We start from the raw sequence: 25,336 nt of genomic DNA, 5'->3' as shown, positions 1-25,336 counted from the left end.
TGTGGTGAGGTTAACATGAGCTACCACAAGTAAAGCATTTTGCAAGACTTAAAAGTGCCATATAAATAGGATAGTTCTTCTTAATAATAATAATCTCTTAGACTTGTTTCTTGGTAAACTATTGCCATAAATAAGGGAAGTAGAGAGAATAAAGGTAGCCTGCTCTGCTTTTTATAAAATTACTATACCCCATAAACTCTCTTTCTTCCTTAGGGTGATACCTGTGTTGTGGGATCATAAAGTCACCATAAAAAGTATTTAGATCCATCAGATTGTGGAATTACAGTGTTGGAAAGGTCCTCTAAATCCATCTAGACCCACCCACTCATTTTATGGGTAAAGTGGCTTGCTCCAAATCACACAGCTCATTAGTGACAGTGTCAGTCATAAATTGAAGCTCTCCTTATCCTTGGGTCCATGTCCTTTCTATTAGACTACCCTGTACTCTCTGTGCCAACCTTACTCTCTAACACTGATGTCCATATGCTTCTAAATCCTGCACTTTTCCCCTTCCCGATGTGCTCACATTAGAAATCCATCAGAATGAGTTGCTGCTTGGTTGCTTTGAGCCTGTTTGTAAACTTGGTGCACATTTAGATTTAGGAAACAAATCGGATTAATAAGACCAGTGGTGCTCAGTAACTACCGGGCCTGTTACCATTTGCAATAAGGCATCATCAGCGCCAGCCTTGCTTCAGTTCATTCCAGAATGCAAGTAATAGAATTTCTGTTGTTAAGCAGCTGTCACTTCCAGGGGCTGGAGGGCTCATGGATAGATCTGTAATATGGAGGAGAAATAATAGGTACCTAGCGGGAGGGTTGGGAAAGAGGGAGGATTATCCTAGGTAGCTTGGCCAGCCGAAACATTGGCACCAAAGTTGTCAAAGAGAAGAAAACTGAAATCCACAACTTTTTCTTTGTCTTCTTTATGGATTAGAATGCCATTTGTGTGGGAGCTGGGGACAAGCCTATGAGTGAGTACAGATCTGTCCTCTACTACCAAGTCAAGCAGCCTCGCTGGATGGAAACGGTTAAGGTATGGTAGAAGTTGGGGAAGGGGTTGGCAGGAGATGAGTGGAGAAACTTGTGATTAGACTCTGTTCTTGTGGCATTCTTAGTCTCAGCAATTCAATTAGCATTTTGGTGGGAGTATGTTAAAATGTTTTTCCAACTAGGACCTACAGTTCTGTATGTAGAAGATCAATTGATGGTGGTTTGAATGATATTGCAGTAAAAATTTGAAAAGAGAGGCTGCTAGCGCAGTGGAAAGAATACAGCATTTGGAATCAGAAAGCCTGGGTTCAAATGTTGGCACTATCCCTTTCAAGCTGAGTGGAGTTGGAGTAACCATCTTACCTCAGTTTCTTTATCTATAAAAAGAGGGTGTTGGACTACATGGCTTCTAAGGTCCCTCCTGGCTCTGAAGTTATGTTCCTGTGTTAATTCTAATTATGATAATCTATTGTCAGCACTATGGAGTGCTTGACCTAGAGTTAGGAAATCCTAGGTTTAACATGTTACCTTGGATACTTATTAGCTGTGTGGTCTTACACAAGCCCCTTAACCTCACTGGGCATAATTAGGAGGTTGGACTAGATGAGGTCTGAAGTCCCTTCCAAATCTAAATGTATGATCCTTGTGTAATCCTATGAACTTTGTCCTACACCCTTTTGGAAAGGGAGAAGAGGAGCAGGGAGGATGGTGACATAGGAAATGGAAGCCATCATGTCTACTTGAGAGGTATTGATAATCTGATGGGGAGATGGATCAGGCAGGTGAAAAAGGCTTCAAAACTCCTATGAACCTCATTTAAACTCATTAAAACCTTTATAACTCATTGTGCATTCTTTGGTAGGTCAATTAACCTCTTAGGACCTCATTCTTAAAATGCCAACACTAATGCTGTGTTATTCTAGGTATGGAATTTAGCCAGAGGCCCAGTAAGAGACTTTTCTCCTTCTCAGTCCCCATTTGCATTATTGTTTGCAACACTTCTTCATATCTCCCTCTCCCTCCCAACCCTTGTCCCTCAGACACACCCAACCACAGAAACACAGTATATGTTGGCATTCACTTTCAGCTTTGATTTTTAAAATCTTTGAAACACTGATGCCTTCAGTAATTTTTCAGTTGTGTCTGACTCTTTGTGACTCCATTTTGGGGTTTTCTTGGCAAAGATTCTGGAGCAGTTTGCCATGTCCTTCTCCAACACATTTTATAGATGAGGAAACTGAGGCAAACAGGGTTAAGTGTCTTATCCAGGGTCACACAACTGATAAGTGTCTGAGGCCAGATCTGAACTCAGGAAGAGGAGTCTTTCTGACTCCAGGCCCAGCGCTCTATCCATTGCACTACTTAGCATGCCTTACATGTTATTTTCCCAAGGGGAGGACCTCCTTTCCTCCAAAAAATCCTTTCTCTTCTTTGAAATTGTTGACCTTTGCTCTTCTATGATCTGAGCAGGATATTTTATAGGAGATGAAGATGGGTGATAGCATGGAGCACCTTCAGTGCCCTTGTCCTTGTCTAAAAGAGACAGAATAGCAGACAGTCCAGGATGATAAGCTCATGCTCTGGGCAGAAAAGTTCCCCAAAGCATCAATCTGTAATGGATTGCAATAGTCATTCCTGAAGGTGGATCATGCTATGATTGTAGATTTAGAGTTAGATGGCGTCTTAGAGGCCATCAAATCCAATTTTCCATTTTAAAGATGAGGAAACTGAGACAGAGAGGTTAAGTGACTTGCCTTGGTTCATGAAGCTAATATGTCTGAGGTGGAATCTGAATCTAGGTCTTTCTGACACCAATTTTGGCATTCTGTCTCTCATTTCAAATGGTTTGCTAATGGGTGCTGTGACATTCTTTTGTGCTCTTTGCTTACAATTTTAACTTAGCAGATTGCTTAGATCAGGTTGCAGTGGGATTGATAATTGGGATCTGGGCATGAGGATCAGGACTTTAGGGATCTCCATCCAATTGTCCTGGGATGGGTTTGCATTGGGTGGCCAAAGAAATTAATGGCCCGGGCTTTTAGTGTAATAGAATTTGTTGGAAAGAAATATCAAGGAGAAGCTCAATGTATAATCACGGATGAGATTTAGCCCCAGGATTTTTTTCTAAATTTAATATTTATTGGATTAAAGTATGTTATTAATTTGCATAAATGAGGTTCCTCAAGCAAAGCCCCTAATGACCACACTTAATTTGCTAAGCAGTGATGCAATTTCCAGAACTCCTGGAGTATGAGAGGGAAATGTACATTGTGCAGTTTGCAGTGCATAAAACCCTGTGCTAAAGTTATGTGACTTTTATATCAATTTGGGGAGATTCATTTTCCCCCACCATAATCTACAGGCTTATTTTTATTGGCTGGGGATGCAATTTGCCAAATGGATTCTATTTGGTACTTTATTTTCTCTTCATAGTTAGTTCTTGTGTAATTTCTTTATGGTTCATCAGATTTGATGGATGTGTAATAAATCAATGTGCAGAGCCCTCAGTGAGGTGGAATGGGTGGTGGTGGTGGGGGAGGGGGATGGGGATATTAACCCTCTGTTTCTTGAGTCCTGGTCCCTTTTTGCAAAGGTGGCTGTCCCTATTGAAGACATGCAGAAGATCCACCTCCGTTTTATGTTTCGGCATCGGTCATCCTTAGAGTGTAAGTGTGTAGCCCAGAGGGATGTCAGGGGCCCTGATGGGCGGGGCTTTGGGATGACTGGCCTATCCAAGTTACTCTTCTCTGAAACATATTTTCCATTTCCAGCTAAAGATAAAGGGGAAAAGAACTTTGCCATGTCGTATGTGAAGCTGATGAAGGAAGATGGAACTACTCTGCAAGACGGGTGTCATGATTTGTTAGTCCTGAAGGTACAATAGCATTTTTTCTTTACTTTTTTTCTTTAATTTTTTTTTTCTTATTCTGAACTTAACAAACACCAAATAAATGAGCATTTCCATATACATTGTAGAACAGGAGGATAGTATTGGACATAAAACTGTGAATCTCTATTATGTAAAGCTTGCTTTTCTTCTTAAGTATATAATAAATCCAACATGTAACTTTCTAAGCTTCCTTACTCGTTTGTGATTCCTTCTGGTCTTCCTTCTGTTCTCTTCTTCTCTTGGTGAGGGGGAAGGGCAAACTCTATCTCTACCTCTCTCACATTCTCTTCTCCCGTACTTGGGAAAAAGAAAAAAAAAAGAAAACCATTGTAACAAAATTGCATAGTTAAGCAAAACAAATGCCCACATTGGTCATTTCCAAAAAGAAATGTGTCATTTTGAGCATCCTGAGCCCTCCTCTTTGTTCAGAGGTGCATAGCATGCTTCATTATTTGTACTCTAGAATTGGGGTTGATCATTTCACTGATTAGAGCTCTTGAATCTTGCAAAGTATTTATCTCTACAAAGTACATCCATATTTCTTAATCAGTTTGAAAGGTCGCATGTGTGAATGTGTGTGTGTGTGGATGTGTGTGTGTGCGGATCTCTTCTTCCTGTGCAGACTGAGCTTCTAATGCTTTCAGAGAAAGTACAGGTATTTATCGAGGTGAAGGAAACCTAATAAGAAAAATGTGAGTGATAGTGTTAGGATTTGATAGTGTTATGTTGTCTGACACACTTAAAAATCTGTGCGTATTCAGAGGCAGTGGCATGGACTTCAACAGGTGGGTTTGCACTGATCTATCTATATACCCTTTCACCTCACTTCACCTCAGTAGCTTATATTTGCAAAACAAAAACAAAAACAGTGAGTTTAGAAGCAAAGTGAAAGAGAGATCATGGAAAACAGACTTAACTGGTCCACACTAGGATTGAATTAATGACCTTGGCCTCATTACCACAATGCTCTAATTTAGGCCTGCACAACCTGTGGCCCTGGGCCATGCCAAAGGATTTTGGGTGGCCCTCAAAAAATGTGGAGGATGTTTTCCTCTACATTTTTTGAAGGCTGCCTGAAATTCTTTTGTAGGCCACATGTGTGCAGACCTGCTGTAACTGAATTAACTGGAGTTAGGCTTGTAATAGAAGTGCTAAAATGCGAAGTACATACCTACATATAAGAATAGCTTTACTTAATATACTTAATAGAGTTTAAATATAGATAGACTGTGATGTGTTAGAGAGTTCAAGAGACATAATTTCTGGGTAATTAATCATTTTATTAATCATGCTAGCATATAATTAATAAAAGGATTCAATGAAACTCTTAAATTCCAAAGACTCCTCATGAAACCTACTCAACACTTTTATGCCCTTGGAAAAGTGGGTGTTCCTGAGGGTGGCAATCAACTTTGATTGGGTAACAACTAATTAGAAGAATGAATATTATAATGAGATGTAGACTTATTCTAATGAAGGACAGGGGGTGGGTGGGGGTGGGGGGGTGTGTGTGACTTTGGTTATGTCATTTACTTCTAGACCACCCACAGCCTTGAGCAATTTAATCAAAGAATTTATCTCATCCCAAACCTGAGTAGAACACAATAGGCTTCCCTACTCTAGTGGGATCTGAAAAAGATTGAGGAGAAAGTTAATCCAATCTCATTATCAGCAATATCTTTTAGATGCTGGCTTGGCCTAATAAGAGAATAAGGCTTCAGAAAGGGATCAATCCTGTGTCTCCCCAATTTCTCATAGATATAAATCATTGTTATGGCTGTAGATTCAGTATTTGTAACAAATACCAGTCTACAATGAAAACAAATATAGTACAGATTCTTTACTAAAATTCCCCCAACCTTCCCTACTTTTGAACCCTTAACATCCTACTCAGGTAAGGAGAAAGGGAAATGTATTCATCATGTTTACAAAGAAAAATCAAACAGACGAGTAATAGACAAATGAAAGATATGTTTGTTAAGTGTCCCATTCTATATAGAATGAGGGTAGCAGTGTGCTACAGTGGAAGGATTGCTTTAGTTGGAGTCAGGAATTGTGTTCAAATCCTGTCTCCGTCATTTTGTACGTGTGTCATTTGACCTCTTTGGACCTCAGTTTCCTTATTTGTAAAATAAGGGAGATAGACATAGATGCTGTCTAAGGTCCCTTTCATCTTTCAATCTGTGATCCTATGAGTTTCACCTTAGAATCTGATTGGGATGGGAATGAGCTGGAGCTTGCTCTTTAATTCTTCCTCTTTTATAGAACAAGGAAATGTGACAATTAACAGAAGCTAGGAATGAACCCTGATGACTTAGCTTCCAGCTTATTGCCTTTGATATTTTTTAACCTTACCAGCACTCTTTCTTGATGATTGGAAGGTGAGGGAAAAGGATATAAACTAGTGAAGGATAATTTTGTACTCTAAAGATAACTTCTATATGTAGAGAAAATTTTGTTTAGGGTAACTGGTCAGTTCTGTGTAGGAAGGCTTCAGCAATTTTCTTTTGTATCCCTCTATAATGCTTTCCAGAAGTGGAAAAAGTTCTTAGTTACTATATATTGAATTGAAACTAGTCTGGATGCCTCCATCTGTTGCATGGCCCTCTTTCCCCACTAAACAAACTCTCAGTGCTTCATATTCCAGCACAAATAGACCCAAATTCCCAGCAGAAGTTCAGTAATTCCTTGCTCGTTCAGTCCTTCCATATCTGATGCTATTCCTTGTCCTCTCTGTGACCCCTGCTTCCCATGGCTGTCTAGGAATTTGGCCACTGCCATCCCTGACTTGTGTTAGTCACTTGGTTCTTGTCTTGGAGGAGTAACCTGGGTAATATTTCCAGGGGGACAGCAAGAAGATGGAGGATGCCAGTGCTTACCTGACTCTTCCTTCCTATCGGCACCATGTTGAAAGCAAGGGTTCCACCCTGAGCCGGAGTTCCAGCAGTATAGGAGGACTCTCAATCAGTTCCAGAGATGTGTTCTCTATTTCCACCCTTGTGTGTTCTACCAAGTTAACTCAGAACGGTAATGGGGCTGCATATGAGGATGAAGTGGGATTGGGGTAAAAAGGAGGTAGTGCTTTCCTGTCTGTGTGTGTGTTAGGGAAGAAGAGAGTGAATCAGGAAAAAGTAGGAGGCCTAAATGAATGGCCTATCTGATCAATACTCTGTCTGATCTGTGTTCTAGTGGGTCTGCTCGGTCTGCTAAAGTGGCGTATGAAACCTGAACTACTACAAGAGAATTTAGAAAAACTGAAAATTGTAGATGGAGAAGAAGTTGTGAAGGTTGGTATTAATCCTTTTATTATTTTTTAGTCAAATCCCTTTATATGCATAGAAACATTCTCATGCATCCAAATTTGGGCATTGAGAGACAGAATTGGGTTGTCTCTGAAGGGGGTTAGAGCATCTCCCTCTCCAAATGAGTGTTGAAAATGCCTATAAAATAGGTCACAGAGAAAAGAAGGTTATAGGATTTAGAACAAAACTTAGAGACCATCTGGCCCCAATTCCTCATTATGCAGATAAGGAAACTAAGATCCAGAGGTGAATTGGGTTAACAAAGATCACGTATTGACCAAGTAGAAGACCTGGGATTTGAACCCAGGTTTCTAAACTGAATGCTTTTTCTATGATTCACATCCACCTCAGAGAATCCCTGGTTGCTTTGATGAGTTAATTCAGTAACTACCTTCTACCATATATAAAAGCTTTCAGATCTTCCAGCTGCTGGTGCATCTTCCTCCCTCCTCCCCCAATTATATGATATCTATTTTGTATCTATATATGTGCATGTTTGACTCCTCTGTTAGAGGTTGTTGAAGACAGGGTCCTTTTGCTTTTTTATCTCCAATGCTTGGCACATAGTATAAGTACTTAGTACATGCTTGCTAAATGGATTAGTGGATATGTATACCACAACAGAGTGCCCCAAAGTGTCTTGGGAAATCATTCCTGGGAAGCTTTGGTTGATGAGTTGCTCTATCTGTTTTGCACATAGTAGGCATTTTTTCAGTATGTTGTTAAGGTTTGCAGCTATTTGACTGCAGCTGGTGACTTTTTATAATGACCCTTTTGGTTGATAGGAGAGTTAGGAAAATACAATTGGTTTGACCTGCTTATTGAACTTCATAAAGCAGAGATGAGGAAGGGGAAAAAAATCTCAAAGGATGGAGACCTGACTATATAGCTGAGGTTTCTGCCAGAACAAGCAGAATGCTGGAGGTATTTTGGTTGTGTCCGTTTGGTGACAGAGAGGAAATATGAAGTGTTTCAGGTGTTGGTCTAATTAAAGCAGCTCTTTTCTCCCCACAGCGAAGATTAAGGAAAATACCTCAGCAGGCACTGTGACCTCCTTTACATCAGGAGTTTTGTGTAGTCAGAAAACACGGAATAAACACTTTGTGTGGCACAGCCCTCATCCCAGAGGTTCTGGGAAATATTGATCCATACCATCTGAGGGAGGCAGGGTTGGAGTAGTAGAAAGAATGCTAGACTTGGAGTGAAGACCTGGGTTTGACTCCTGCCTCTGACTCTTACTAGCTCTGTAAACACCAACCTTGTCAAACTTGGGTTTCCTATTCTGCAACATGGAGATACAGGGACGTAGTTTAGTGGTTTAGTGGTTGGAGAGCTGGCCTCTGAGTCAGGTTCTGAAGGTCTTGTTCTGCCTCTCATAGATGCTGGACCACTTGCTTGACCACTGAGTGCCTCAGGCAACTCTCTAAGACTATGTGTCTCAGACGAGGTGCTGATATATATTGGTAAAGGGATTTTCCTTACCTGGGAGTTTCCTACACTGAAAAAAACTGTGGATCCATTCCAAAAGCAAAGCAAAATAAAGCAAATCTATGGAGATGCTAATTATAATAATAATGACAAACAATAATAATAAACATTTATATAGCACTTACTTGTGCCAGGTACTATACTAAGTACTTTACAAATATTCATTTATTCCTCCCAATAACTCTGGGAGGTAGGCTCTGAAGTTTAAGTGATTTGCCCAAGGTCACCCACCTAATAAATATCTGAGGCAGAGTTTGAATGGAAGTCTCAGACTCCATGCCCAGTGACCTATCCTAGCTGCTGCATAATAATACTTATGGTACCTACCTCACAGGGTTGTGGCATGGGGAAAGTCAAATGGAATATGTATAAGTGCTTTTCAGATTCTAAAGCTCTGTAGAAATGTCTTCTATTATTACTTTATTTGCTAGCATGTAAGCTATGGACAAGAGGAAGCCTGCCACAGTGAAGAGAGAGCCAGACTCAGAGTCTGGAAGACCTGGGTTCAAATCCTATCTCTAACACAACTGGCTCTGTGACCTTGGGCAAATGACTTTCCATATTCCCAGGCAGCTCTCTAAGACTATAACTTGTAGGAGAGTTTCTGATCTCTAAGGTTAGAGGGGCCTTCTTCCTTGGGAATTTTCTATACCCATGAAATCATAGGTCCAGATCAAAAACCAAACCAAAACAGATACAAAAACAACCTGACAGAATAGACTATTATTGCAAACTGATGCCACATTTATTTATCCCCACCTGCGACAGTCAGCACCAGTTACTCTCCAGGAAACTGTTTGCCTTAGAAGGCAGTTTACTACCTTTGTGAAGGTAGTATGTAGCACAATGTAAAGAGCACTCCCTCTGGACTCAGAAGATGTGCAATCAAATCCCTCCTCAGGCTCTCACTACTTCTGTGATCATTTCATCTCCTTGAGCCTCAGTTTCCTCATCTGAAAAATCAGGAGGTTATACTAGATGGCCTCTGAGGTCTGTTCTAGCTCTGTATCCAGGATCTTCTAAGTTGTTGTGTCAGAAGTCCCATGTTCTCTGCCTATGCCAATGACTCATGTGAGCTTTCTTTCCCCCCTCTCCCCAGTTTCTCCAAGATACCTTGGATGCCCTCTTTAATATCATGATGGAACATTCGCAGAGTAATGAGTATGACATCCTGGTCTTCGATGCCTTGGTAAGAGAGTGGTAGAAAGCTGCAGGGATGCTCTGAACTCAGATGATATTGATTAGGAATACTATATTTTTGACCTTATGGGATTGACTTTTGGATAGATAAATGGAATTATGTTTCCTTTAACTTTAAGAGTCATACTTTCATTTATAACTATGGTGGAGTGGGAGGAAAAGAGATTCTAAGTCTTGATGACAAATTGATGTTGACTAGATACACAGGAAGTAGGATACCAGAAAGTGTCTAGGTTGCTTTTGCTGAATCCTCAGGGTTAGCCCAGAACCTAGACACTTTCCTTAGAGTTGAGGAATAGGAAACATTTTTCTTGGCCATCTTCTCACCTGACTTTTTGGGACTTCTTTACTCCTACTGGGCAGCTCAAGTTCTGTCTCAGTGCCTTTCTAGTGCCATCATGCTGCCCTTAGTTGCCTTCCATTGTAACCCTCCATCAAAGCCTGACCTGCTTCCAAACTCCCTGTATTTTTTTTACCCCATGAAAAATTGTGACTTTCTTACTGTCATGGAGAAAAGCCAGCCAAGATGTTAATGGCCAAACTATGGCTTAACTGGTTACCCCAACCCAGGAGTATTTACGTTTTAAATCTAAATTGGATACAATAGAACCTTAACTAACAGAAATGAATTTCTAATAGAGGGATTTCAGATGCTGTTGCTGGGAGATGAGGGGGATATTTTGAGCAAGATAGCATCTCAGAACCCTTCAAGTCCCATCACATACGCATCCATATCCATATCATCTGCACAGAAAGTCAACCTCAAAAATGCTCATTCTTGACATCTTTATCAGATCTATATAATAGGGCTCATCGCTGATCGGAAATTCCAGCATTTCAATACTGTCTTGGAGGCCTACATACAGCAGCATTTCAGTGCAACATTGGCTTACAAGTAAGTGCAAATGCTTACCAGGGTTCCTCTTGATTATCAAATTGAAAATCATCACCCATGTATCCTGAGGGGAAAAACTTGGCCCTTAAATGTTCCCTGGAGACTGAATCCACAGCTCTCTTTTCTAAAAAGAGTAAGAGGTTCCATATTAACTTCCCCAAGAAAGGACCAGAGCCATTTTGTAAACTGTGACCTTAGAGTCTTAGAAGTTATTCAATATTAGAGTTAAACAAGTCCCTAAAGACCATCTAGTTCAATCCTCTTGTTTTATAGATGAAGAAACTGAGTCAGTAAATTTTTTTCAGCTTTTCTCTCCTAGCTTAGTCTTTTGAAAGTACAGTGAAGCTAACCTCTTGAATGGAGGGTTGTAGGGTAATAGATTTAAAACTGGAAAAGGCTCTGGACCTCAGTTTTTTTTTCTCAGCTATAAAATCAAGCCATTATACTAGACCTCTGAAGCCTATGCTAGTTCTAAATTGTAGTAATCCCTTTCTGTTCTTCCTAATTCCATGTCTGCTTCTTATATCAAAAGGCCTAAGGAACATGGAGGGCTTCCTTTCTAAGGATCAACCTTTCTAAGAATATTCTTGTTCCTGAGTCTCTTGGAGACATATCACAGGGAGAACAGAGATGGGGTGGCAAAACTTTGTATTAGAACTCATTTCTAGATTCCCTAGTTCCCATGCATAGAGGATCACTTGAATTTTCATGGTAATGGAAAGAGCTAAGCCATAAGCTGAGATTAATCTTTCAAGATTAAAAATATGTGGAGAAACCCCTCTCTTCATAGTGTCATTCGTTATTTCTGTACTTTTCTCCTCCAACTGGAAAGGACTTTCCCCCACCACTTTTTACCCACAGCAATATTGGAAGATGGTCACTAATAGTTAGGCAGTCACTGACCACCTGGCTATGGTCTATTTTTCCTAGTGATTCTTTTTTTTTTCCACTGGATTATAGAATGCCAGAGCTGGAAGGAATCTTAGAGATCATTCCATCTAACCTCCCTAGCATAATCGACTTTCTTCATAGTATTTGTTTTGGGGGTTTTTGTACACATATACACACAGTTACACCCAACAATAAATTTGTCTTGCACTGCCTTATGCCATGGATTGAATGCTTTGTGATTTTGTGCACAACTAATAATTTCACCATGTCCTGGAAAGAGATGTATTTTGAAAATATAACTTCTTGTTTAGGAAACTGATGACGGTTCTGAAGACCTACTTGGATACTTCCAGCAGAGGGGAGCAGTGTGAACCTATCCTAAGAACTCTAAAAGCTTTGGAATACGTGTTCAAATTCATTGTTCGGTCGAGGACATTATTTTCACAGTAAGTACCTGTTATGTAAGAGTGATTGATTAGCTCTGCAATTCCACTGAGATACAACAGTGTTCATGCTGTTGGAGAACCTCACTTAGAAAATTATAACTAGTTGTCGATCAGAAACAACTTTCCCCTTTTGAAACCCAGTGAATTACAAAATCATAACAAATGTACCATCTTATCTAAGCACATTTGAAAAAAAAAATCCCTCTTCTTGCCTGTTCACCTTAAGCTAAAAGCTCAGAGAATAGTATTTTATCCAGCTGTTATGGTTTGAGGCTTCAGGCATCTCTGCTTTCTCTAGCCATCTTCCTTGTTCGATTAGAGACATGAAGAGAACAGTCCAAGAATCTGTATTCAGTGTTGCCAAACTCCTCAAAGAAGGGCTTCCAGGCACCTGAGGTGGTTGGGCATTTATTCAGCTACAGCAAAGTTCTGTGTGGCAGATGGGCTGGGGGCTGAGCTTTGGCTTCTTGTCCTTGAGATTCTGGAACCCTACTACCGATCAGTTAATATGTAAAATACTGTGGAACTCTGGATGCTGGCATTGATTAACAGACATTTAATAAATGCAACCTATGTCTGTACTAGTAACTGGGGACATGAAGACAAAAATGAAAGTGGCTTACCTTCTATTGTGGGGAAAATAAAAAGTAATTTGGTGGGGAGAGTATTGACAATCAGGGAAATTATTTGTAGAAGGTAGCACGTCATCTGAGCCTTGAAGGGAACCAGGGATTCCAAAACATGGAGGTGAAAAGAGACAATATTTCAGGCATGGGAGACAGTCTGTATGAAAGCATGGAGATAGAAGGTGGAATGTCATGTTAAAGGTCAGTTTGGAGTGCCATGTGTGAAGGGGCCAAAGCATGACATGAATCTGGAAAGATAGGTTGGAAACACATTGTAAAGGGATTTAGATACCAGACAGGGGAGGAACCTTGGACACTTGATGTTCAGTCCCACTGGAGGAATGATTATAGCTGAGTCTGTGAGAGCAAAAAGCAGGGATTCTTAACCTGGAGTCTGTGGGTATACTTCTTAGCATAGGGCTTTTTAGGGTTTCAATCAAATTTGCACAGAGTAAAAGTGAAAATTTTTTCTCCCCAAATAAATTGTAAGCTCTGTGAGGTCAGAGACCATGTATTTTGTATGTTTTTCATTCAGTGCAAATTTGATGGAAAGACAAAAGAAGGCTCCAGTAGCCACAGGATAGCCACTAAAGAAAATTCTTTGGATAGCTTTGGTTTATTTCTGAATCTCAGAGACCAACCAGAAGCAGGATTTGAACAGGATGATTCTGGAGCTCCAGTAGAGCCCACCTTATTTCTAGTTAATGGAACTACAAATCCCCCACCTTGACACCCTCTCCCTGTCATCTCCCCCTCCCATACAGTTCCTTCTCTTTCCATCCTCTCTTCTTACTCTTACTTCTCTATTGGCCTTCTTGCTGTTTACCCTTTTAATGTTTTTGCTTTGTGGCATTTGGGACAGTTCAGTAGCACAACTGATAGAGCACCAGGCCTGTAGTCAAGAAGATCTGAGTTCAAATCTGGCCTCAGCTGTGGGACCCTGGGCAAGTCACTTAACCAGTTTACCTTAGTTTTCTAATCTGTAAAATGGGGATAATAATAGCACCTACCTGGCAGAATTGTTGTGAGGATCAGATGAAATAATAATTGTGAAGAGCTTAGCAAAGTGCCTGGCACTTAATAAGTACTACATAAATGTTGGCTATTACTATCATTATTTATTTTGCTTCCCAAATTTCTCCTGGGATGTTATTTTATATGTACCCTATTCACTTTATCAAAGAAAATGCAATGCTGACTAGGCAATTAGTAAAGATAGTTGGGCTGTTGGGTAAATACCACTTAATTCAGTACACATTCTTTAAGCATCTACCATGCGCCAGGCTCTGTACTAGGTTTTAGAGGTGCAGAGACAGAAATGAAAATCCTACCCTAAAGGGGGTTGGTGGAGAAGACTGCTATTTGGAAGAATCAGTGAATTACAGAATTAGAGCTGTGAGGAACCTCAGAAAGCACTTAGTGCAACCTCTTCATTTTACTGGTGAGGAAACTAAGACCCAAGGAATTAAATTACGTGACTTGGCCAAGGTCGAAGAGGTAGTAAGGACCAGAGGTGGGATCATGAACCCTGGCCCTCTTCCTACTCTACAAGGCTTCCATCCCAAGCAACATTTGCATCTATCTAGGAACTGCAAGATAGGATAGACTCTGTATTTTCATCTGTGCCTTCTTCCAGGATAGAGGGATTTTTGTACTATTTGCTGGGGGTAGGCTTACTGCTTTACCTATTTTAACTGGGCTAAATCCAGTGGAGGAGCCTGAAGGGCAGTCTGTAGCACTTGGGGACACTTTTCCAGGGTTCTTGGAGGCCCAGCAATGTCCCATTCCCATCCCCGTGCATTGCCTTGGAGTTTTGGAGCCAGCTGGAAAGAGATAGGAATGTAATTATTGCTTCTGTGCTTGTTGTGTCTAGTATTGAGTTTCTGTTTCTTGTCCCTCTTTTGTTCCGCCTTCCCATGGGTATAATTACAGTGGATTTATCTCCCATTATTTTTTTCTCTACACTTTTTTCCCCTTTGTACACTCTGCATATATTCCTTTTCAGCAACCAAGAAAGTAGTCTTACATCAGATGTGGTGCAAGGTTGCATAGAGAAGGACCACAGGAAAATAGCTCTGGTACTGCAAGGGACCTCAGAGGTTATTTAGTTCAACCCTCTCATTTTTGTTGATGAGAAAAGTGAGGCCTGGGGGAGGTTGACTGACTTACCTCAGGTTGCTTTGGTAGTTAGTATCAGAGGCAGAATTTGAATTGAAATCCTCTGACTCTAGATTCAGAGTTCATTCCTCCGTACCATGATGCTTTTTGTGGTCTAGGAGTCTTTAGGAATACTTGAAATTACACTGGGATTATTAATTTCTTTCAAGTATATAACTTTCCTATAGTCTATGCAGAAAATTCAGATTCTTTCTCATTCCCCACATACCAAACCTTTTCCCCTTCCTCTGTACCGCCATCTAACAATAATGGACCATTATTTCTTTTTTTAAATTAACCAGTATTTATTTTATCTCCCTCCCATCGCCTCTCCATCGATTAAATGAAAAAACATAACAAATATGCATAGGTAAGCAAAACACATTCCCATATTGGCTACCTCCAAAAACTGTACATCTCAGTCTTCTTCTTGACTGTCATCTTCTCTGTTTGGAGGTTGGTAGTATCATCAGTCTTCTGCAATTATAGTTGGTCAGGGCATTGATTAGGGTTCATAAAGTATAAACTGATATACAGTGAAGGGAGCAGAACCAGGGGAACAATTTATACAATCAAAGCAACATTGTGAAAAATATTATTTCTTGATTGTCTCCTGTGTGACTGGCAATCTACTTGGTGCTGTGCAGAAGTGATAGCGATTCATAGAATTACAACATTTAGAAGCAGAAAGAGCCTGAACCTTCATCTAGTACACACCCTATTTTCATTTGATTTCACTCTATTATATTGGTTCTTGGGGGCTGTGTTGTTGGCTTATGTTTCTGAATTAATGATTTACAGATATATTTTCTCACCCTTGCCATAGATCTTCCCTTGAAATAAAGAAAAAAAAAGTTAAACAAAAGAAGCTGTCACATCAGCCAATTTTGATAGTACATGCAACATTCCATACCATTAGTTCCCTATTCACCAACAAAAATGAAGGACATATGCTCATTTTATAAGGAAGAAAGCAGAGGCTTTGCAAGTTCAAATAACACGCTCAAAGGCATGCCTATAGTAAAAAGAGCCAACATTCAAACCCAGGGCATAGAATCAAAGAGCTGGAGCTAGAAGGAACCTCCAAGGCAGTGAATATTATCACCCTCTTTTTAGAGATGAGAAAACCCAGTGAGGACAAATGACTTACCTGAGATTACATGGGTAGTGAACCTCAGGGGCAGGGTTGGAACTCAAAGAGATCCCCTGACTCTGGAGCCAGTGCTCTTTCCATGATACCTCTCTACTCATTGTCTTGAATCATGACACGGTCCTGGTCCAAGCTCATCTTCTCTCAACTGGAATCTCAGCAGGGACTCTTCCCCAAACCTTGTAAACTGCACTTTGAATTCCTGCTCCCTATCCATTTACTGATCCAAACACCATGATATTCTTTATTGCCCTGAGAACTTGGCTTCAATGACTGACCCCCTGTGAAGGACAATGATTAGTGAGGAGGTGCAGAAATGACTGTCTTTCAGATACTAAGCCTCTTTCCTAAATGCTATGCTGTGGTTTTTATCCTGGAGATCAGAATGATAGCTTTGTTTATTCTCCATTTTGGTTTGAACTTATGGAATATGGGTATGTGGCTTCACTCTTCTACGTGACCAACATGAATTCGCACAAGCCATTTTTACATGCCTTTGGACTCTGCCCAGGAAGTGAGACTCCAGTCCTGAAAAAGGTTTATATCCTCATACTCTCTATCAATGAAGCAAAACAAAACAAAACAAAAAAAAACCCAACAGCAACCAAAATATATACTCTGAAACAACCTAAATTCAGAGAAAGGCACTGCCCTCATTCTTCCCCCATATTCTTTTTCTTCTCACATTCTGTGCACTGCTATTCTTCTCATTCTTATGAATGAGATGATTTTTTTCACCTAAAGGAGCCAGCACAGAGTAAAAGTGTTGAGTTTTTGGAAACCGAATACACAACGAGTGAGAAGAAATTCAAGGGAGGACCTTCTCCTGTCTGAAACCCTGCTCTCCGTGATGGCGCTCTTGATAACTTCAATTTTTCCTTGTACTTTTTAAAAAAAAAATTAAGAGTAGAACTTCACACTAGTCTAGGCTGGGCCATAGGTTCTACATTTTCTTAGTACCTTGTTCTAAGGAACAACTTTCTGGTCCCTAAGAATCACATCATATTGGCATCATTGTGATAGCTGGCACCATTATGATAGCTATTCACTATATTATCTCCTAACATTTGTTGTTATAAATGTGAACTCTCCTGATTGGATGGCATCATCACCATCATCATCATCATCATCATCATCATCATCATCATCATCATCATCCCCTGGTCTGGCCTTTTAGACCTTTAGATCCTAAACTTTCCACAAGCAGTCAATGACACTTTGATTTGCTGAAGAGCTGCCCTTCCTTACAAGGCAATTTGTCCTCTGAAGGCTGAGACTCAGTTCTCCCATACTTTGCTTTGTCTTGGCAATGCTCCATTTCTTCTCTGCTCCTGGCAAACAATGGTCATTCCACTTCACTTCCCTCTGCTCTTGTTCCTTTTGTTTTTTCTCCCCATGTACTCCGGGTCTGGCTATGGAATTTTACCCACACATTGCTCCTCAGTAATTTGTCCTTCCAAGAGCCCCATGCTTATTCTCCACGTAAGATAATATCCTTTGATATCTTTTGTAAGAGAGCTCAAACATGCTAGGTCAAGCAAACCTTAGAATCCAGTACTTTTTATGTAGTGTTCAGTAGATGGGAGGTGCAGCTTACCCAAGAAGGAGAGGGATAGGGCAGGTTTCATAAAGCATGTCTTCATCCATCAGTTAGTAAGCATTTATTGTGCACATATGATGTATCCAACACAGTGGGAGGTACAGAAGATATTAAAAATCATCTCAATTTAATTTCACTCAATATGAAGGTCAATTATGGGCAAATTGCTATAACCTGACAATTAATCTATCAACAATCATTTATTAAGTTCCTGCTATGAGCCAGGTACTCTGTAGGTCTACAAAGACACAAAGGCAAAAACAAAACAGTCCCTGCCCTCTAGAAGATTATATTCCATCAGAGGAAACAACACATATACATTTAAGAAAATACAAAATATTCACACAATTAATGTAATGTAATTTTGGAAATTGGGGGGATAGAAAACTAGCTAAGGGAATTAAGAAGTGGCCCTTGAGCTGTACCCCACACCCCACAAAGGGAACTATGGTGTTAGGTGAGAGCATTCCAGGTAGGGACAACCTGTTTAAGGGCATAGAGATGGTAAATGTTACATCTGGGGAAGACCAGTTTAAGTGGAGCATAGTGTGTGTGAGGGGGAGGAATATTAGATCAGTATGCAAAGATAGGGCTTCACCAGATGGCAAAGGGCTATAAATGCCAAACAAAGGAGTTCATATATTATCCTAGAGGCTATGTGAAGCCACTGAAGCTTCTTGGTCATTGTGAGTATCAAATGAGATAATGGATGTGGAAGTACTCTGCCACAAAGGTGTGAGGGAGCATTTTCATGATTCTTCTTCTATTTTTTCTACCTCTACTCCACCCCACTATCTCCAGAGAAAGGAACTGTTAAAAAATCAGCAAGGGGCTGGTCAAGGGAGAAACTCTTGTACTCTCCAGTGAGTAATCCTTCTGTGCCTGGAAGGTAAACTTCCAGTCCTAATGGAACAATCTGTGCCTGAAATGGTTGTGGAACCATGGAATGTCAAAGCTGCCCTGGACCTTAGAGATCAATGAGAAGGATTATAGGAACATGAGATCATTTACACAAGAAGAGAGATAAAGTGAATTACCCATGATCACAGAGCCAGCAGGTATCTGAGGTGGGATTTGAACATAGGTCTTCCTGACTCCAAGGCCAGTGCCCACCCCCTCATTTAATAGGTGAGGAAATTCATGTTCTGTTGAATAGGGATTATCCTCCACCACTGGGAAATAAGGTCTACAATACTCTGTTACGGCCCATTTGCATCTTTTTGGGGTTGCTAGGATTCCTGTGATCTTGGCATCTTTTAATAATTAATGATAACTAGCATGTATATAGCATTTAAGGTTGGCAAAGATACTTTACATATGTTATCTCTTTAATCCTCACAACATCACTATCAAGGGCAGCTAGGTGGTGAAAGGGATAGAATGCTAGGCCTGGAGTCAGGGAGACTCATCTTCCTGAGTTCAAATCTGGCCTCAGACTAGCTGAGTGACCCTGGGTAAGTCACTTCACCCTGTTTGACTTAGTTTCCTCATCTGTAAAATGAACTGGAGAAGACAATGGCAAACCACTCCTGTATCTTTTTTAAGAAAATCCCAAAAGGAGTCATGAAGAGTCAGACACAACTCAGAAAAAAAAAAAAACAACCCAATGACATCCCTATTAAGTGACTTGCCCAAGGTTACACATCTAGTAAGTGTCTCAGGCAGGATTCAAACTCAGGTCTTCCTGACTGTAGGCCAGCGCTCTATATACTAAACAAAAGGAGCCTGAGTTTTAACCTATATTATGTTTTCTGTTTCTTTGACTTATTTATAATGAAAATCCAAACACTGCTGCTCTACTTCTAATTGCCTTGAATGCTGTATAACTCTCAGTGCCGTCTGAAGCTAAGGCACTGAACCTAGGGGCCATATTTCCACAATGGTTTCTGCATGATCTTGTATTCCTGTCTTCTTCTCCTGACCTGCTCACCTTCTTACTATGTAAATATTGTATACCAGCTTACCCTTCAGTTCATGAATAAATTAGGCTTCATTCCTCATACCTGTACTCCCTCCTCCCCAAGTGACGTTCAGTCCTACTTATTGTGAAGGCCAATTCTTAGGCTTTTACTGTTTTAAACAAATAGAAATTTAACTCAAAGGTATTTTCTGATATCATTAATTTTTCTTTATTCTCAGGTGAGTATATTAAAATATAATAATCTGTTTTACCCAGTCATGGCTGTCATACTCATCACGTAGTTTGTTTTCTGTTTTTTTCTTATGTTATGTTATGTATATGTTAATATTTATTCTTATCTGAAACTTCTGTTTTGGGGGATATATTGTTTTGATTTTTGATTCCATTGATGGCTCATTTAGCTATAAGAATAGGACACAGCCTGGTACAATGAAAACAATGCTGGATATGGAATCAAAAGACATAGGTTCAGATCTCAGGCCTGCTACTTATATGGCATTATGCAAGTCATTTGGGCCTGGGTTTTCTCCTCTATAAAGTAAGGTGATGGTACTAGATGGCCTTCAAGGTCCTTTCCAGTTCTCAAATCTGTGAACCTATCACTGCAGGGTTGCTGTCCATTGAATCATCTCCCAATATCATGATCCTGGCATCAGGACAGAAGACAGAACTATCATCAAAAGGGTGCTATCAGAACAGTGACATTTTAAATCTATGATAAACTTTATGATCCTGCTTCCATCCTTCCAAGATCTGGGATTCTGTCAGTGTGGGTAGCCTCTCCACAGATGCAGAGAGTGACCTCTCTGTGAATTGGTAGATAGTATTTGAGAGTTGCTGTGACCAAGTAAATAAATAAACAATAAAAAAGCAAATAAATGAAGGAATGAATGAATAAATAAATAAATCATTCCCCCTTCGCCAGCATGGTAGTGAGCCACTCTGAAGTTCAGCAGATCTACTGCAGGACCATACTTGAGGCATTTCTAGTTTGTTAGCAGTGACTAGAGCTTGTGTTTGCCTGAAATAGTCTTTGGGGACTCAGGGTTACCGTACACTATGTCAAAACCCTGGATGACTTGAGTGTAGAGTTAACGTTTATGGTCCTTAGAAGAGTCATCAGTCTTTGTCGCACAAGTAAGAAACATGGCACTACATAAGGGGGTGTCTATGTACCTTATTCAATAGAATTTTCTTTCAATGATGTATTTACAAAGTGTCTACTATGGGCAAGATACTCTTCCAGGCCCTGGAATAAGAACAAAATGCAGCCTTCAAAACTCTTCTGGGATTGGGTCTCTCCCATATCTGCATCAGTATCATACAAGACCGTGACAGGTGCAATTATGGAACAACTTCATTCATGGATTGGCTGAGTAGTGCATCGAATAAGATGCAAAACAGGGTTTTGACATAGTGTAAGGTAACCCTGAGTCTATCTCTATTTGTCAGATATAGCCTCCAGTGGACCGGAAGATGTCTTCTGAACAGTCCAAATAAAAGAAGGAATCCCCATTCCTAGTTTCCAAACATGCATGTTCATAGATTACATTTTGCTAATTACATTGAACCCTGAAACACTACATATAAAGCTCTTTCAGTGAAAGCCACAGCAATGCCAAAGAAATCAGTTTAACTTTAGCATTGGAAAAAAACAAGCAGATGCAAAATGCATATCACCCAGGTTATGGATGCAGCTGGGGAAGTGTTGTATGTAGACAGAAATGCTGCTCTTGGAGTCAGGAAGATCTGGGTTTGAATCTTTCTTCAGACACTTAATAGTAGTACACCGATAAGTCATTTAACCTCTCTAAGACTGAAGTGCTTCATCTGTGAAAGCAGAATAACAATAAAACCTGTAACAGAGTTGTTGTGAGGATCAAATGAGAATACTTATAGAAAACTTTGCTAACCTTAAAATACTATAATATATGTGAGCTATTATATATTAGATTATAGATCAGTAGTTATATAGTTATAATTTAGGAAGGCAATTCTCTATGTTGTAGAGAGAATATATATATGTATATATGTGTGTGTATGTATATCATGTAAAATAATTTTCTGCTTTTTATAATTGAATATGTTGGGAGGTGAACTCATCTTCAGTAGACTCACTGAAAGCATATTTAGTACAACTCCAGCAGGAGACAGGATGATGGGGATGACAGGTACCTCCTCCTATTCCCATGTGATTTTTACTTCTTTTGCTAAATCTCTATAATCTGAAGATTTTCGTTCTACATTGCTTGGAGAGTGTAAATATTTTTGTGTACTAAAACATAATCTTAAATTTTGTGGATCAATGTAATATCCAGATGCTAATGCTTCAGTTCTGGTACAATTTACTTGTTGAAATCCTAAGCACATGTAGGGGTCTGTATCTATAATACGGGGATTTGTCACCGTGAGTTATGAAATACTGTGAACTTGTATAACTCTAGCAACCAGAGTATGTCTTGCTAAGTATTTGGTAGGTGCTACGTTTTTGCAGCTTGTAGTATATGTTGCATGATTTATACCATTCATTTGACTCATTTGCATTGATCGCTAATCCAGACTGTTTAAGGATAACCTGTCATTTCTGGTGGACATAAATCAGTCTTAAATTGTCTTCATAACGCAGTCTGTTTCTATAAATGAGACTCAATCACTTGTTCAATGTTGCTTTGTCAGGATATTGTGAGTTGAGTTCATGGGAATATCACTCTTGGAAGGCCTTTGGAGGGCCTATTCTTGGATTTTTTTATAGGCTCTGTCTGGAAGTAAACCACTTTTGCTTACTTACCGTTAACAAATCCAATGTTATATACTTCTTTACTTTTGGCTGGCAAAGTAATGTCTGTTTGTCCCAAAAAGTATTTCTGTACTTCTTTGATCTGCTTATCATATGCTGTATAAATGTCTGTCAAAACTCTTCCTCTTTTTTGATGAGGAATGTTAAATTTTTTAGAGTGATGAGCTCAGTGTTTTGTGACTATTGTACAGGTTTTGTCAGGATTCAAATCCAAATCTAGCCACAGCTTCCTCATTAATTTCTTTCTGTTTGATTTGTCTTTTCTGCAGGAGATCAAGATTTGATAAATATTGCCTTTATATTTTGGTTCAGGTTGACCTCCAGATTCAAGTTCAAAGCCTCCAGTCTATGTATTTCCTTGGGGAACATTAACAATTTTGCAGTTGTTGAGTTCAAATGATATTGGAAAAAGATCTATCAGATGACAGAGCTGTTTTATATGTTTTTAAACAGAGCCATATAGTTTAATAGTATACATTTATGTCAAGTAATTAATTAAGTGTTTGGTTCAACTCCCTCCTCACCTTGGAAGCAATTTAGGAAAGTATAAAAGATGTAAGTGAAACAAAACTATAATGAACTTAAGTTGTGTCCCTGAAAAATACAATAATTTATTTTAATTACTATGTTGATGTATGTGTTAAATACAAAACAATATTCCATATGGATGTCAAGCACTCTGGCTTTTTCACTATATTCAAATCTGTTTTATAGATTGTTGATAAATATAGAATACATGGATTCAGAATGGAGCCAAAGGTTTTACAGTAATTAAAAAGGGGTGTAATTGATATATAGTGCTTAGAGGTATATTTTTCAATAGTGCCCCTGATACTTTTTGACACACCCATTTTTCTTATCAGTCAATACATTGTTTTCTTTTTTTTATGATTCATTAATTTATTTAGTTTTAGTTTTCAACATTGACTTCCACAAAATTTTGAGTTCCAGATTTTCTCCCCATCTCATCCCTCCCCCAACCCCAAGACAGTATGCATTCTGAATATGCTTTCCCCTAATCTGCCCTCCCTTCTATCTCCCCGCCCCCTTCTTTTATCCCTTTCCTCTTCTATTTTCCTGTGAGGCAGGATAAATTTCTATATCCAATTGTCTGTATATCTTATTTCCCAGTTGCATGTGAAAACAATTTTTAACATTTGTTTTTAAAACTTTGGGTTCCAAATTTTCTCCTCTCTTCCCTCCCCACCACCCTTATTGAGAAGGCAAGCAACTCAATAAAGGTTATATTTGTGTAGTCATGCAGAACACTTCCATAGTAGTCATGCTGTGGAAAACTAATTATATTTCCCTTCTTCCTATTCCAACCTCCATTTATTTTATTCTATCTTTTGACTCTGTCCCTCCTCAGAAGTGTTTGCTTCTGATTACCCTCTTCTCCAATCTGCTTTTTCCTCTATCATCCCTCTGCTCTCCTATCCCCTTCCCCCCCTATTTTCCTGTAGGGTAAGGGTAAGATAGCTTTCTATACCCAACTGAGTGTGTATGTTATTCCCTTCTTAAGCTAAATAAATCCTAGGAGAATAAGATTCACTCATTCCCTCTCACCTTCCCCTGTTTCCCCTCCACTATAAAAGCCTTTTCTTGTCTGTTTTATGTAAGATAATTTACTCCATTCTACCTCTCCCTTTCTCCTTCTCCCAGTATAATCCTCTCTTAACCCTTAAGTTTATTCTCCAGATATCACCCCTTCATTTTCAACTCACCCTGTGCCCTCTATCTATCAATCTATCTCTATATAATTTTTTTCCCTCCAACTACTCTAATACTGACAAAGGTCTCATGAATTACAAATATCATCTTTCCATGTAGGAATGTAAACAGTTCAACCTTAATAAATACCTTATGATTTCTGTTTTACCTCTTCATGCTTCTCTTGAGTCTTGTATTTGAAAGTCAAATTTGCTATTCAGCTTTGGTCTTTTCATCAAGAATGCTTGAAAGTCCTCTATTTCACTGAATATCCATTTTTTCCCCTGAAGGATTGTACTCAGTTTTGATGGGTAGGTGATTCTTGGTTTTAATCTTAGCCCCTTTGAACTCTGGAATATTATATTCCAAGACCAGAGGGTCCCTTAATGTGGAAACTGCTAAATCTTGTGTTACCATGATTGTGTTTCCACAATATTCAACTTGTTTCTTTCTGGCTGCTTGCAATATTTTCTCCTTGACCTGGGAACTCTGGAATTTGACTACAATATTTGTAGGTGTTTTCCTTTGGGGAATTCTTTTAGGAAGTGATCAGTAGATTCTTTCAATTTCTGTTTTACCTTCTGGTTCTAGAATATTAGGGCAGTTTTCCTTGATAATTTCTTGAAAGATGATGTCTAGGTTCTTCTTTTGATCATGGCTTTCAGATAGTCCAATAATTTTTAAATTCTCTCTCCTGAATCTATTTTCCAGGTCAGTTGCTTTTCCAATGAGATATTTCACATTGTCTTCTATTTTTTCATTCTTTTGTTTTTGTTTTACAGTGTCTTGATTTCTCATAAAGTCATTAGCTTTCATTTGCTCCATTCTAATATTTAAGGAAGTATTTTCTTCAGTAAGCTTTTGGACTTCCTTTTCCATTTGGCAAATTCTGCTTTTTAAGGCATTCTTCTCCTCATTGGCTTTTTGGACCTCTTTTGCCATTTGGGTTAGATTATTTTTTTTGTTACTTAACCTTTATTTTCTTTTTTTAAAAATTAATTTATTTTGATTTATCAACAATCACTTCCATATGCTTTGCCATTTGGGTTAGATTATTTTTTAGATTTTTTTTTTGTTACTTAACCTTTATTTTCTTTTTTTTAAAAAATTAACTTATTTTGATTTATCAACAATCACTTCCATATGCTTTTGAGTTTTATATTTTTCTCCCCTTTCTTCCCCACCTCCCTCCCCAAGACAACGTGCAATCTGATATAGACTATACATAACATTCCTATTAAACATATTTTCACATTAATGATGTTGTAAG

At 39.2% G+C, this 25,336-nt stretch overlaps 1 protein-coding gene across 1 annotated transcript in view; it reads left to right on the top strand.

Annotated features, from left to right (window-relative positions):
- DOCK2 (dedicator of cytokinesis 2) overlaps nucleotides 1-25,336 on the top strand; it is a 497,074-nt gene that overhangs the window by 73,771 nt on the left and 397,967 nt on the right. Inside the window, exons 15-22 of the mRNA XM_027841714.1 lie at nucleotides 938-1,036; nucleotides 3,587-3,659; nucleotides 3,765-3,868; nucleotides 6,727-6,910; nucleotides 7,073-7,170; nucleotides 9,773-9,862; nucleotides 10,668-10,768; nucleotides 11,971-12,105. Of these exons, the coding sequence (XP_027697515.1) occupies nucleotides 938-1,036; nucleotides 3,587-3,659; nucleotides 3,765-3,868; nucleotides 6,727-6,910; nucleotides 7,073-7,170; nucleotides 9,773-9,862; nucleotides 10,668-10,768; nucleotides 11,971-12,105 (884 nt within the window). The remainder of the gene's footprint in view (nucleotides 1-937; nucleotides 1,037-3,586; nucleotides 3,660-3,764; nucleotides 3,869-6,726; nucleotides 6,911-7,072; nucleotides 7,171-9,772; nucleotides 9,863-10,667; nucleotides 10,769-11,970; nucleotides 12,106-25,336) is intronic.

Source organism: Vombatus ursinus, unplaced genomic scaffold, assembly GCF_900497805.2.
Source record: "Vombatus ursinus unplaced genomic scaffold, bare-nosed wombat genome assembly UNPS02014863.1, whole genome shotgun sequence".
NCBI lineage: Eukaryota > Metazoa > Chordata > Mammalia > Diprotodontia > Vombatidae > Vombatus > Vombatus ursinus.
Note: the sequence above shows the minus strand (reverse complement) of the source record. Positions and strands in the feature narration are given on the sequence as shown.